This window comes from Ailuropoda melanoleuca, chromosome 1, assembly GCF_002007445.2.
Source record: "Ailuropoda melanoleuca isolate Jingjing chromosome 1, ASM200744v2, whole genome shotgun sequence".
Lineage (NCBI taxonomy): Eukaryota > Metazoa > Chordata > Mammalia > Carnivora > Ursidae > Ailuropoda > Ailuropoda melanoleuca.
Window position 1 is genome coordinate 29,264,090 of NC_048218.1, and position 14,208 is coordinate 29,278,297.

A 14,208-nucleotide genomic window follows, 5' to 3' on the forward strand; every position below is an offset into this window, starting at 1 on the left:
CCGGAGGAATCCAATAGAAATCTGATGCTTTGTTTTGTTGCTACACTTTGAGATTGGCGAGCTTTTGTGGGTGTTGAACTGTATTGTATTTTTATTAGTAATTCAGTATTTGTATCTGGCCTTTAGCTAGTTCACATGCAACATTGATTTGTTGTCATCTTTCTCATTATTTCCCAGGCAAGACGGATAATATGATGCCTCGTACTTCATATGTTTAAAAAAAAAAAAAAAAAAAAAAAGCTTTTCTAGGAATAGTTGGCCAAAAGACTTGGTTTGACATCAGAAGCATTTTCACAGTCTTCTCTGTTACCACAAGAAAAAGTTGCGGGTGCCTGGGTGGCTGAGTTGGTTAAACATCCGATTCTTGGTTTCAGCTCAGGTCATGATTTCAAGGTCATGGTCTCAGTCTTGAGATCAAGTTCTGTGTCGGGCTCCTTCACTCAGCATGGAGTCTGCCTAAAACTCTCCCTTTCCCTCTGCCCCTCTCTTCCCAAATAAATAAATAAATCTTAAAAAAAAAACAACAAGAAAAAGTTGAAATTCCATCCTTCAAATAAGATATGTATCTGTAAATGTGGAGGAAAACGCTAAAAACTGAGCTACACTTTTCTTAACATTCATAGTCATCTGTTACTTTCTTGTCATTCTTCAGAAACTGCATGAGACGTAGTATTTATTGTTCTGGAATGGATTCAGATATAGATACCTCAGAGATGAGGAGCGGCCCTCCTGACCATTAACTATGCTCCATGTCCCAAATTCCTTTCCTCTATTCTCTTACAGCCTTCTCCCAGTCTTTCTTTTATTCCTTCTCTGTTTTCCAGTTCTTGTACAAACCAGTGAGATGAATCCCAGGGACTTCCCTCAGCTTTGCTTATGGTCTGCATAAGTGGATTTTGCTCACTCCTGTTCTCAATTATCTTTGTAGATAACAACTGGAAAAAGTGATAATAGAAACACTCATTCTAACTAAGTGGAATAGCTACTGGAATATTTTTTAGTTATTTGATACATTTTGCAATGTGTTTGTTTAATTTTTAAAATAATATTTATATGGCTGTGCTCTCCTGGTGGTATTTGAATAATAAAAAAATGACCTGAGTACAACTAATTACAATTTTTTCTATGTAACCTTAACATATGATGCATATAATATCATTTCTTCTTTCTCTTATGTTCTCTATGTATTTTCATTCCATGCACATGTTCCCTTTAGATTATTGGAAGCAAGGATCATTTACTACTTATGAAGTAGGGAAATTTTAGAGAATACTTCCATTTGAAAGATTGAATATAAACATGTTCTTTCTTTATTCCAATGTGGGAAATCCTTTTCAATAAGCCGTGTAAACAAAGGAAATACATGCTCTAGTTTATGGGGGGGGAATGTGATATTTTATGAAGGAAATTTAAATATAACTATTGATGAAGTATAATAGCACTCACATTCCATACTGAAAATGGGCAGGTTTTCTTACTTTGTTTTTGTTTTTTTAGGATTCTTACTCATATTTTTTGTTTGACTTTATAACATTTAAAGTCAAATAAATAAGTTAAGAAAAGAAACCTAAGCATTCTTTGTTTTTTAATTTAAATTCCAGTGTTATATTAGTTTCAAGTGTACAATATAGTGATTGAACAATTCCATATATCACCTGGTGCTCATCACAAGTGCGCTCCTTAATCCCCATTATCTGCCTCACCCATCCCCCTACCAACCTCGCCTCAACAAACCATCAGTTTGTTCTCTAATATTAAGAGTGTTTCTTGGTTTCTCTCTGTCTCTTTTTTCCATTTGCTCATTCGTTTTGTTACTTAAATTCCACATATGAGTGAAATTATATTTGTCTTTCTCTGACTTATTTCACTTAGCATTATACTCTATTTCTATCCATGTCATCAAATCATAAGCATCGTTATTAATGAATCAGTTTGTGTGTTTTCATTTCAAATCAATAAATAGGCTTATCATGTACTATTTTTAAAGTATTATGTCAGGTGTGGCCAAACAAGAGTAATTCAATGTCATAATTGTAAAGTAGCATAAATCCACTTGAGGAAAAGATACTATTAACATGTGAAAGGTTAAATTCTCAAATATATTAGGCAATAGTTAAACCAACATTGGAAATGGCATAACATAGCATATAATCAATTTTCAAATAAATGTGCAAAAATGTCAGTGCAAGTTCGGAAGAGTAATATATCAGTGCTAGTTGGCTTCGTGTGGGGAATTTTTATAAAAGTTATGGCATATAGCCTGTAGCTTGAAGGATTTGTAAGATTAAGGTAGGTGAAATTGGAAGAATACAGTTCATTCAAAATAAGTTGAATACCTTAAACTAATAGACCATGATGGAAAAGTACAGAAGAAGAAGAAGAAGAAAACAATCTATTTTGAGTAGAAAATTCTTTTTGAGAAACTGGAAAAACCATCTAAAAAGTTAGGTTGAGGCTTAGACATATTTAGTGGAAAGAATAGAATGAACAGAAGTGAATGTTTTATTCAAACAATTCTGATGTTTTCATAGACCAATTGGTAAATGGTGTGAAGGATTGATTACTGGATGGGAAAAACTAGAAGCACTGAATCCAACCAGGACCATGGGTGGCAAACTTTGTACACAACAGAATTTTTCTTTTTTTTTTCCAAATGAAATCTAACTATGATCTCCAACATATGAAACAGATCATAATGGCATCATTTTAGAGCAATGTATTTTTTTCAGGTCAGATTGGTACTAAGATAGTTATTTGATGGAATACAAGTTTAACCAATGGTATTTTCTAGTATATAAAAATTGCTATCTGTAACATATTAAAGTATGCCTGTTTACACTACAGTATAAAAGATATTTTGGAAGAGATATTCCTATCGGAGTGTACAGGGCTGCTGAAACAAGCTCTTCAGTTCACAGCTCACCAGGTGGATTATTCAGGTAGCCTCAACAAGAGAGGAAAATTGAACAGCTACAGATGATTCCCTGTAAAAAACCTCTCAGTGACTATCCATCACTTAGAGTCCTTCTCAGGGCTGATGAGGCCCTGTGTGATCTGGCACATCCTCACCACCCCTGCCTCAACTATGGCCAATTCTCTTTATTTGTCAGCTCTTACCTATTAGAGTTCTTCAAATACTGTTATCTTTTCTTTTTCTCTGGGCCACCTTTTAGAATATCCACTTTTCCTATAGTCAGCATAGCCTTGTCCTACCCCCAAATTAGTTTCAGCCTACCTTCTCCCTAGTTCTGTAGGACTTGGCATTGTTGATTCCTTGCTTGGTATCAGTCTACCCTGCTGGATATTGCATGCTCTGCAAATAGATGCAGCTTCCTGACACATGGTTGTGGAATATACAGATGATCAACTCAAGGATTTTTTAAATAGACTTTATTTTTTAGATCAGTTTTAGGTTAACTACAAAACTGAGCAAAAAGTACAGAGATTTCCTATATACTCCCTGCCCCCACATGTGCATAGCCTCTGCCACTATCTACTTTCCCACGAAAGTGATACACTGTTCAACTGATGAACCTACATTGATATATCAGTATCACCCAAAGTCCATGGTTTACATTAGGATTCACTCCTGGTGTTGTACATTCTGTGTGCCTGGACCAAGTATAATGACATATATCTACCATTATAATATCATATAGAACAGTTTGTCATAAAATCCTCCATGTTCTGCCTATTCATCCCTCCCTTCCCTTAACTTCAGGCAAGCACTGATCTTTTTATTGTCTCCATAGTCTTGCCTTTTCCAGAATGTCATATACTTGTAATTATATGAGATGTAGACTTCTCAGATTGGCTTCTTTCACTTTCTTTTCATGGCTTGATGGTTCATTTCTTTTTAGCACCAAATTTCCGTTATCTGGAGAAGCTTTGAATTTGGCCTGAGGGTGAATTTTATCACAGTTTATTTATCCATCACCCACTAAAGGACATCTTAGTTGCTTCCAAGTTTTGCCAATTATGAATAAAGCTGTTACAAACATCCATGTATAGCTTTTTAAATAAATTCCATTTTAAACAAGATAAGTAAAGACACAAGTAAAAATATTCAAAAAATATTCAAAAATCAAAAATATTCAAAAAATATGCAAGAATTATCTGGCATTTACAGGTCAGTCTTTGTAAGGGAGAAGATACACTATATACACCTGTTATATATATATATATAATATATATATATATTTGGTGCTAGAAACGCAAAGTTGAGAATTACAGAGTTCTTGAATTTAAAGACCTCATAGAACAGTAAGAAAAAATAGAAACAAATAATCCCAATAGAAGTGCCTGGGTGGCTCAATTGGTTAAGCATCTACCTTCAGCTCAGCTTATGATCCCAGGGTCCTGGGATCAAGTCTCCCATCAATCTCCCTGCTTGGTGGAGAGCCTGCTTCTCCCTCACCCTCTGCCTGCCACTCCCCCTTATGTACTCTCTCTCTCTCTCTTCTGTAAAATAAATAAATAAAATCTTAAAAATAATAATAAAATCTTAAAAATAATAATCCCAGTAGAGTATGGGGAGTACCACAATATAAGTATTTTAGAGTTGTAATCAATTCCATAAGGCAGAGGCAGAGAAGACTTCACAAAACCGAGGACATTCGAATTGACCTGAAGGAAGAGCAGGAGCTCACAGTCAGATGATTCAAGAATAGTTATATATAGACCCAGAATTCAGAAAAAAATATACAGGAGGCTGATGTTGGGGAAATAGTTGAGAATTTAAGCTAGAAAGATGGGCTGATCAGATGGGGAAGGGTCTTTTAGTCCCTGCTAATGAATTTGAACTTTTTCTTATATCAGTGATAATCACTGAATTATTCAAAGCACAGGTGTGATGTGAATGAAGATTTTAGAAATGTAATCCCATTATTTGTATGGAAGATAGATAAAAGAGATAAAGATGATGTCATAAGAGACTAGGAATGCCAATGGGCTAGTTCACATCAGAATGATTCTGATCTGTGATTATTAAAGTAGAGGTGAAGTAGGAGACTCAATAGATATTTAAGAAGTGGAATTTATGGGACAATTACATTCAGTAATATCGTTTATCCTATCCGTAAGTCTCCTTTTAAAAGTACAATAGGATCTTTTTGGTTAATGAAAACAATAGTATATGGAGAAGATGTAAATAGAAATGCCATTGATGTTGTGTCACAATGAAAACTGTTTGGATGAATTTTCTATATTCCCTGACCAGAGTCCTTAAAAACATACTGTTTTTGTAAATTATTATTTTCCTTTTTAATATGTATTTTATCAGGCTAGCTTTTGAACTTCTGTTTTATAGATTTTAGATGTCAAGATACAAGGAAGCATCAATTTCCACTGAGAAAATTAGAGAGCTAAAAGCATCAAAGGGCCATTGAATACATTTTGTAGCACAAAGTCTTAATGATTGACATGTCATATGGACTGAAAGGTTGGCATAGACCTAGAATAAGAGTAAATAAAATTCTCAGACACTTCTTTGATGATCAATATTGGCGTATTCTGTTTGGTATACAAGAATGAACGGCAGAAGAAAGTAGTTAAATCTACAAGCACTAAATTAATTCATTAATTGTCTTTAATTAGCAATTTGGTTTTTCCACGTGAGTAACTTTGTTGGGAAGTTATTGCCTTTTGTAACTGTGGGGTAACAATTAGCTAATAAGATCTCCCAAGAATAAATTGAGATATTGAGATAGCAGATGTCATTATGATTAGAAATTAAGATAACAGCCAGGTGATTTACTGTGGGAGCACCAACAAATTGAAATCAGGACGAAATCAACTGAGAGAACATTGTGGCTGCTGTCGTTACCGTTGTTGTTGTCATGTGTTGCCAGTATCATTGTGTGCATGTGTATGTGTGTATGTGTCAATATGCTTTTTTCTCTCATTAAATTTCAGATACGACAGTGATAGCTGGTGCCCGCCATTACCGGTACAAACATACTTGCACCAGGGTATGGAAGATGAACTGGAAGAAGATGACGATCGTGTCCCAACCCCTCCTGTCCGAGGCGTGGCTTCTTCTCCTGCTATTTCCTTCGGACAGCAGTCCACTGCAACTCTTACCCCATCCCCTCGGGAAGAGATGCAGCCCATACTGCAAGCTCACCTGGACGAGTTGACAAGAGCCTATCAGTTTGATATAGCCAAGCAAACATGGTAAATATTCTCGTTAGGTCAGGGGACCCAGGCCTTCAGCACAAGGATAAGGAAATGTTCTCTTGTGATCAAGTCACAAGAAGTTCGCATAGAACTATGCAGCTGGGGTTAGAAGTGGTTTTGTGCAACTCATTAATCATCCAGATAAAGAAATTGGCTAAGGAAACATTAAATAATTTGATCAAAGTCACAGAACTGGTTAAAGAGTAAACCGGAGCAAGAATTCAGATCTGCTGAATTTCAGGGTAAACTGCTTTTGGCTACACCAGAATCTTTTCTAATTTACAGGTTAGCTGCAATTAGCTTATCCTTGAACTCACTTCCAATGCCATAATAAAAGACTCCTTTTAGATTCTTCAAAGTGCCTGTGATTAATTCTGTATATGGTTGTGAATATGTAAATGTAAGCGTCTGCAAATCACATATGGTCAGTGTCAGTTATTAAAAGATCCCTGGGCTGAATTAAATGAGACAGAAAAAAAACAGCAATATTAGTAGATGCATTAAAAAATAAAACCTAGAATAAACTACAAATCCCAAATTCCTTTTTTCTATTCGATCCACACCCTTTCCTGGGTAGAGATGGCAATCTACTTAGGTATGCTGTGCAAGCATGGAAAGAATACAAGTAGGACGATATCTCACAATTTTGTACAAGTTTTTTCATGTGCTCTCTCTTCTCCCAAATAGTGACATATTAAGTCTGACTCTTGAAATCTCAATGACATACCTCTGATTATCTTCTATTGATTTCCATGATGTGCTTGATGTTAAATTTTTATGAAATAGAATTTGCTTTTCTTTTTGATAGTTTTAGTTACTAGGATAGTTGATAATGAGATAAATCTCATTCTCAGTGTTAATAAACTGTGTCTTTAAAAAACACAGCAAAAAGAGAGTAAAACCAGGCCAATCATATAAAGCTTATTACGAACATAGGTTCTTTTCTTAGAACCAGAGGTTTCTAAGCATTTTTTTCTCAATCATCTGATGTTTTTTCGAAGGCCAAGGACAATCTGCTGTTAAACAGCATTCTTTTGCATTAGGCTGCTTCATAAAATACCACTATTTAAGCTGGAGCCCACTGCTTTAAGAGCCAAAGGATTTCCCTCAGGTTAACTAATGCAACCATGTACTTTAGTCATTTAAGGCACGGATTCTACCTCAGGTGTTGTCAAATTTGCCTGCATTTTGGAATCACCTGGATAACTTTACAATATAGTGATACCTACGTACCACCCCCAGATATTCCAGATTGCCTGGTCTGATATTTTACTGAGGGCAGTTGTGGTTGGAACCACTGGCACTCTCACTACTTACCCGCTGTATGACAGTGAGCAACTTGCTTAACCTTTCTGTGCTTCCGCCTCCCATTTGTAAAAGGCTGATGCTAATACCAATGAGCTCATATACGATGTGAGAGCATAGTCTCCAAGACCACCCTCAGTTCCAAGAATTCACTAGAAGGAGCCATGGAACTCACTGAATACCATAACACTGAAAGTTATGGTTTATTATATTAAAAAGATACAGATTAAAATCTGCCAAGAGACGAGATGCACAGGAAGGCGTGCAGGAAAGTTCCAAAGCTAGAACTTCCATTTGCCCTCTCCCAGTGGATTTGTGGATAGCATTACTTTCCGGCAACCACGTATGACAATATGCATGGAGTATTGACAACCAGGGAAGCTCATATGAACCTTGGGTTTCATGGTCTTTCTTGCAGCTTTGTCACAAAGACATGGTTGGCTATCTGCATGGCTGACCTCGATCTTAGCCCCTCCAGAAGGCAAGCTGATACCATGTGACTGAAAGCGCCTACCATAAATCACATTGTTAGACTTTCTGGAGAGGCCTAAGGTCTCCAGGTGAACAAAGACACTTCTATCAGATAGGACATTCTAGAACTTAGAGAGAGATTATCTCCCTGGAGCACATGGCAAAAGCCTAAGTTCTCTTTGGGCGAGGTCAAGTTCTTTATTACACATCACAGTTTTTGTGAGAATTAAGTGAGTTCTGCCTCGCTCAGATGGCAGAACACACAGCTCTTGATTGCAAGGTTGTAAGTTCCAGCCCCATGCTGGATGTAGAAATTATTTAAAAATAAAATCTTAAAAAAAAAAAAGAGTTAAATGAGTTTGCTCTTAAACAGGACCTAGTCCAGTATCTAGCTGTGTTATAGCTGCGATTATTCAGAAGGGCTTGGGTTTCTACCTCAGTTGTTCAGTGCTGTCTTTCCACTCTTAGAAGAGCACTCCCCTTAGTGTGTGTTGCATAGATATTGGCTGCATGAGTGAATAAAGTAGTTCTCCACCTGCTCCAGGTACCCATGGGGCAAACCCTGTTTCTTTCGCTGAGTATGTTTCTATGTAGTCCAACAATCCTCCAGGGTGTCATTAGCAGCGCCTTTTGTAAAAGTTATGAGCCTGTGTGTGCTCGCACAGGATCTTGCCCTTCAGGAATAGAACGCCCTCCTCATCTGAGCTGCACATCAACATCACAGGAGGAGCATTTTAAGAATGCTAATTCCCAGGCTCCACCTCCAGGGATTCTGTTCATATTGACCCATGTAGTGCATAGCACAGTGCTTGTCACTACAATAGATTTATAAATGTTTTGCACCCTCTTCCTATTTCAGTTTATCTCCTACTCCTGCTGAAGTCAAGGAGTATATTTTATGCCTTAATGTATATTCGTTCCATTCAAGAGGTGTCAGCAATGATGTAAGACTGGAATGTCGGTTTCTTTGGTCCTTTCCGGGACAAAAGTGCACACCTTTAGAGGAAAATGAATCATGTATGTAAATATCATGCTTGTGACTTGACTCAATCTATCCTTGATTCACAAACAGAATTTGAGACAAGATGTCATCAACTCTCAAGAGTTTCTGTATTGGTAGTGTAGAGGCTTCCTGATTTTTGCATGAACGAGCTGTGATGAATGCCAGATAAGGGCTTGGGACCTCAGATTCCTGATCTGTTAAATTAAAGATGTGGCTCTCAGAACTAACATCTTAGGGTTTTGTTTTGTTTTGTTTTGTTTTGTCTTAACATTGAAAAATTTAGAATGTAGTTAACTTTGGAGTTTTTTGCCAGTTCAAGAATGCAGTTGGGAGACTGATGTTAAACAAATTCCAGAAGAATGGAATATTTTCCCCAAAAATGCAAGCGTTAAAAATCATCTTGTATCTTTAATTCAAAAACTTAGGGTAAAAATGCCGAACAGTTGACTTACATGTGCCTTAAATAGACTGTCTCTTTTAAATACTTTGTATCGAGGCAAAAAAAAAAAAGACAATGTGTTAAGACATGTAGTATATTCACTCCTTAATGACAGTAACAAAACCATGACTTTCATATACATCACGGCATTTATAATTTACAAGAAACTCTTAAGTAGTCACAAAATGATTCAACTGAACCCCAATGTCCAGCTCTCCATTTTGCTAGCCCTGCTAGTTGAAACAAGCTATTAAATTGGAACTTCACTTTAACAGATTCTGAGACAAAGGGGATAAATGACAAGTTCTCTCTACTTCATGAGGTGGAGATTAAAGTTATTCGGGCATTGCAAAGGGTATGCTTAGCACACCAAGCTATTAAATTGGAACTTCACTTTAACAGATTCTGAGACAAAGGGGATAAATGACAAGTTCTCTCTACTTCATGAGGTGGAGATTAAAGTTATTCGGGCATTGCAAAGGGTATGCTTAGCACACCTCCCGTTCCAAACACTGAGAATGCTGAGATGAATCTTTTCTACATTTGAGGTGTTTCAGACTTTGGTGGGTAAAACAAAGGCACGAATAAGTAGCCAGAACATAAAGGAGCCATTTCTACTTTGGGTTAAAGTGGAAACAACTACTCAGCCTGGTTCATGGGGGGGACGTGTAGGAGGAAAGCCAAGTAGGACAGGCAGTGTGCTTCTGGCTGGGAGAAGGGTTATTTGTATTAACCCTTCGTGTGACATTTTTTCTTCATGAAGGCCAGCAGGTCGCATGGNGAAAGGAGCCATTTCTACTTTAAACTGGGTTAAAGTGGAAACAACTGCTCAGCCTGGTTCCTGGGGGGGACGTGTAGGAGGAAAGCCAAGTAGGACAGGCAGTGTGCTTCTGACTGGGAGAAGGGTTATTTGTATTAACCCTTCGTGTGACATTTTTTCTTCATGAAGGCCAGCAGGTCGCATGGACTACACAGGCTGAGTAGAATTTTGACACTAAACTGTAAATAAAGTTATTATATTCTTTTGGGACCAAAAAAAAAAAAAAGGCTTTAAGCAGTTATTTGCGGCAAATATCCATATCCTTTGGATGATTTATTTACACAAAAAATGCTGGGTCTATATTTTTTCTCCATATATTATCCCATAAATGCCAATGAAGAGTGTAACAGTCTATACTGTTGTTGTTTTGACTAGCCATGTGTACACATAGCCCATTGTCTCTGCTGAAATGTAAAAAAGTACTGTAAGCTCCAAAATTAGTTAATAGAAAGCAAGAAGACGGGGCGCCTGGGTGGCTCACTTGTTAAGCGTCTGCCTTCGGCTCAGAGCATGATCCCAGCATCCTGGGATCGAGCCCCGCGTCAGGCCCCCTGCTCTTCTGGGAGCCTGCTTCTTCCTCTCCCACTCCCCCTGCTTGTGTTCCCTCTCTCTCTGGCTGTCTCTCTCTCTGTCGAATAAATAAATAAAAGATTAAAAGAAATAGAAAGCAAGAAGATAAAACGAGTCACCATAACATGCTGTTTAATTTTAATTTTGTAGGATGTTAATGAATTCCCCCTTTTCCCCCATTTGAATTCCAGGCACGTTCAAAGCAATAATCAACCTCCACAGCCCCCGGTTCCACCATTAGGTTACATGTCCGGAGCCTTGATTTCCGATTTGGAAACAGATGTTGCAGATGAAGATGCTGATGATGAGGAGGAAGCTTTAGAAATGCCCCGGCCCCTGAGAGCGCTAGAGCAGACGCCCGGATCCAGCACGGACAATCTAGACAGCTCTGTGACAGGTAACAAAACTGATTCGATAGGAATAACTGACCTATTTATAACATTAAAATGCATCAAAAATCAAATACTTTCTTATGTAAGATTTATTCCACTCCAGCTATTTCTATAACATTTTAAATATGTTAATATTGAACACAAAATTCAAAAAGGATTTGGAAATACTTTCGCTTTGCTGCAAAAATGATAAGAAAATTCATGAATTTTAAAAAGCTTTAAAGACATGAAAGAAAACTCAATTATATCCAGGGCTTTCATGAAAAGTTCACTCCACTGGGGAACCAAGTCTATTACATAAAAAACCTTGACTTTAGAAATGATACATTTTGTATATCAGGAGCAACATACAAAGTGAATGTGATCTTAAAACGCTTCTCGATATTTCACTCTGTAAAATCATTCACTGATGTTAATAAGCAAGTCTTCAGAATGAGCCTCTCTAAGCTTGCACAAGGCATTATTTTTGGAGTGGAGAAAATGTATAGCGAGAAAAGCCGTACATTTACACATTTCATATCATTGGACTCAATAATTGCTCCTCTCCCAAGAAATATAGTTATTTTTGCCATTTACTCCTCCAGCGTCCTCTGGCTTTGTTCACCATGTGAAAGGTTGCGGTTGCCACTCTCCTAGGATGATCCCAGAACTGCAACCTATTGCCAAGGATTTCAGTTTATCCCCTTTTGTTGAAAAAACTTGAGTCCAAATGTGTACGCAATCAATACGGAGAAACATAAAAATTTCCTCTTTCTATTCCAGTAGGCATCCCTTCTTCGACACATACACAAATGTCTCCTATAGGACTATAAAGACGTAATTACCACAAACGTAGATCTTGCCTTTGCATGGCATTGGGTCTTCTCAGAAAACCACCCATTTCTGTTATTTATCTTGATGATATTGTCTTTGTCCTTGGAGGCATTTACCACAGTCCCTCCCAATGCACACAGATTTTGCACTACGCGTTAGAGTTCAGCCAACGCTTTTGGGAACTTCTTTATGGCAGTGATGGAGAAGGATAAGGACCGATATATTTCCTCCATATGCCTTCCTGAATAATGCAATGTGTGATGCATGAGTTCACTTTTTTTTTGTTTTGTGTCTTACCTGGGGGCTGTCTGCTTGCCAGGCTAATTAAGATTTAAGGACTGCAGATATACTGCTGTGATTTGAAATCCAGATCCAACTGAAGGTGGCAGAGCAAAAGTTTAAATCTTTGAATGCAGAGAGCTAACTTATTAGTGCACTATTATGTTAAGCCCCTTTGCCTGAATTTGTAGCATAATCTCCTTCAGGGTAAAATTCTGCATATTTTTGCATATCTCAGTAATGATACTGAACTCTTTTCCATTAGGAATGCAGTAAGAAATGCAATAATAACACAAAAAAGGGCAGCTATAGCCTATGTAGTTCTTTTATTAAATATTATAATGTCAGAGATGATAAATACATCTATAAATCAGGAGACTGCCATTTCGTACTTTTCCATGCTCACCTGTTAGGAACACATTAGGGTACTTAATGTGAATGTGGTTAAAACCGATCTGCCTTTCTCCTTGTAGTGAGTATACTGTTCATTCCAAATGAAGCTTTTATTGCTAAGAAAACAGTCTGTTTTCCTCCTTGAATTCACTGCTTAATTACTGCCGTGTATAAAAACCTCAGGGTGTTTAAGTATGTATTACATGATGAATTTACCCTATGAATAATACATCTTCTCAGTAAAGGAGTCGTACTTTATGAAAAGTAGCCAAAGAGGAAACCGTTTACTTTCTTTCTTTCTTTCTTTCTTTTTTTTTTTGGCTCTGCGATAACTTTGTGGGGAAGGTATGATCAAAGATTTAATTTGTCTTCTAATATATAAGTATAATGTAAGTAAATATAAATTAAGAGTAAATATATTTTCTCAAAAAAGTGTGTATGTGTAGGAAGTGTGAGTGATTGGATGTGTATGTAAGAGAGTATAGATAGGGTTTGTGGTTATATCTGCATGTGAATGTATGCAGGAGTGTGTGTGTGTGCATGTGCACACATGTACACGTATGTAGAGACGGCTCTGAGGTGAATATATGTACAGACCAAATGTTATGGAAATCAACATACTGATGTGTATTATTCTAACGTGTTTATGTTTTCTTCAGACACTTAAAACTAGTTTAATGGTGCTAAATGAGGTGGGCAATAAAACAGACACTGTTTCCATTGGCTTTTTACGTTTTTAAGATGCTAAGTGCCCACAGAGAGGATTCTGATCTTATTGTAAATTACTTGGGGTTCTAAATTTGTGTGTGGTATGAGAAATCAGGCATTACTTTCACCTAAATCGTCTGGTGGGGATTTTCATTTTCATGAAACTAATACCCATTTTTATTAAATGGCACAAACAGTTCTATTCCATTCCCTGAAACTCTAAAGCCCACCGGAATAATAGTCCAATGATAATACAGAGATGGGCTAATAAGCCTGTGTATATAATTATTCAGGATTTTACTTGGATATATTACATTCCAACCCTTAACCCCATTAAGTAATATCAGCAGCTGAAAAGGTACAGAATCCATCTTTATAAAGAAATAATTATATTAATTCTCAACATTTTCATAACAACAAAGTAATTTGTGATAGACATCTTCAATTTTGAAGTAATGGTTTATGAATGGAAAAGCAAGAAAAGAGGGAAATATCTGTAGTTCCATATCCCATAATCTCATGTCTTAGCCTGGTTGGGCTGCTGTAACAAAAGGCAGTAGACTGGGTGGCTTCAACAACAAGCGTTTATTTCTCACGCTTCTGAAGGCTGGGAAGTCCAAGATCAAGGTGCCGGGAGAGACAGCTATCTGTGTGCTGTGTTCTCACATGGCAGAGAGAGACAGAAAGCTCTCTGGTTCCTCTCTCTCTCTCTTTTTTTAAAGATTTGATTTATTTATTTGACAGAGAGAGAGTGAGAAAGCCAGAGAGCCCAAGCAGGGGGAGTGGCAGAGAGAGAGGGAGAAGCAGGCTCCCCACTGAGCAGGGAGCCCCACATGGG

The 14,208-nt window shown here is 37.3% G+C and overlaps 1 protein-coding gene across 14 annotated transcripts in view; it reads left to right on the top strand.

Moving 5' to 3' along the window:
- The window catches only part of ROBO2 (roundabout guidance receptor 2), a 1,624,218-nt gene that overhangs the window by 1,586,435 nt on the left and 23,575 nt on the right, over positions 1-14,208 (top strand). For all 14 annotated transcript variants that reach the window (XM_034656798.1, XM_034656814.1, XM_034656802.1 and 11 more), the window contains 2 exons: positions 5,914-6,174; positions 10,977-11,182. In XM_034656798.1, the coding sequence (XP_034512689.1) occupies positions 5,914-6,174; positions 10,977-11,182 (467 nt within the window). The remainder of the gene's footprint in view (positions 1-5,913; positions 6,175-10,976; positions 11,183-14,208) is intronic.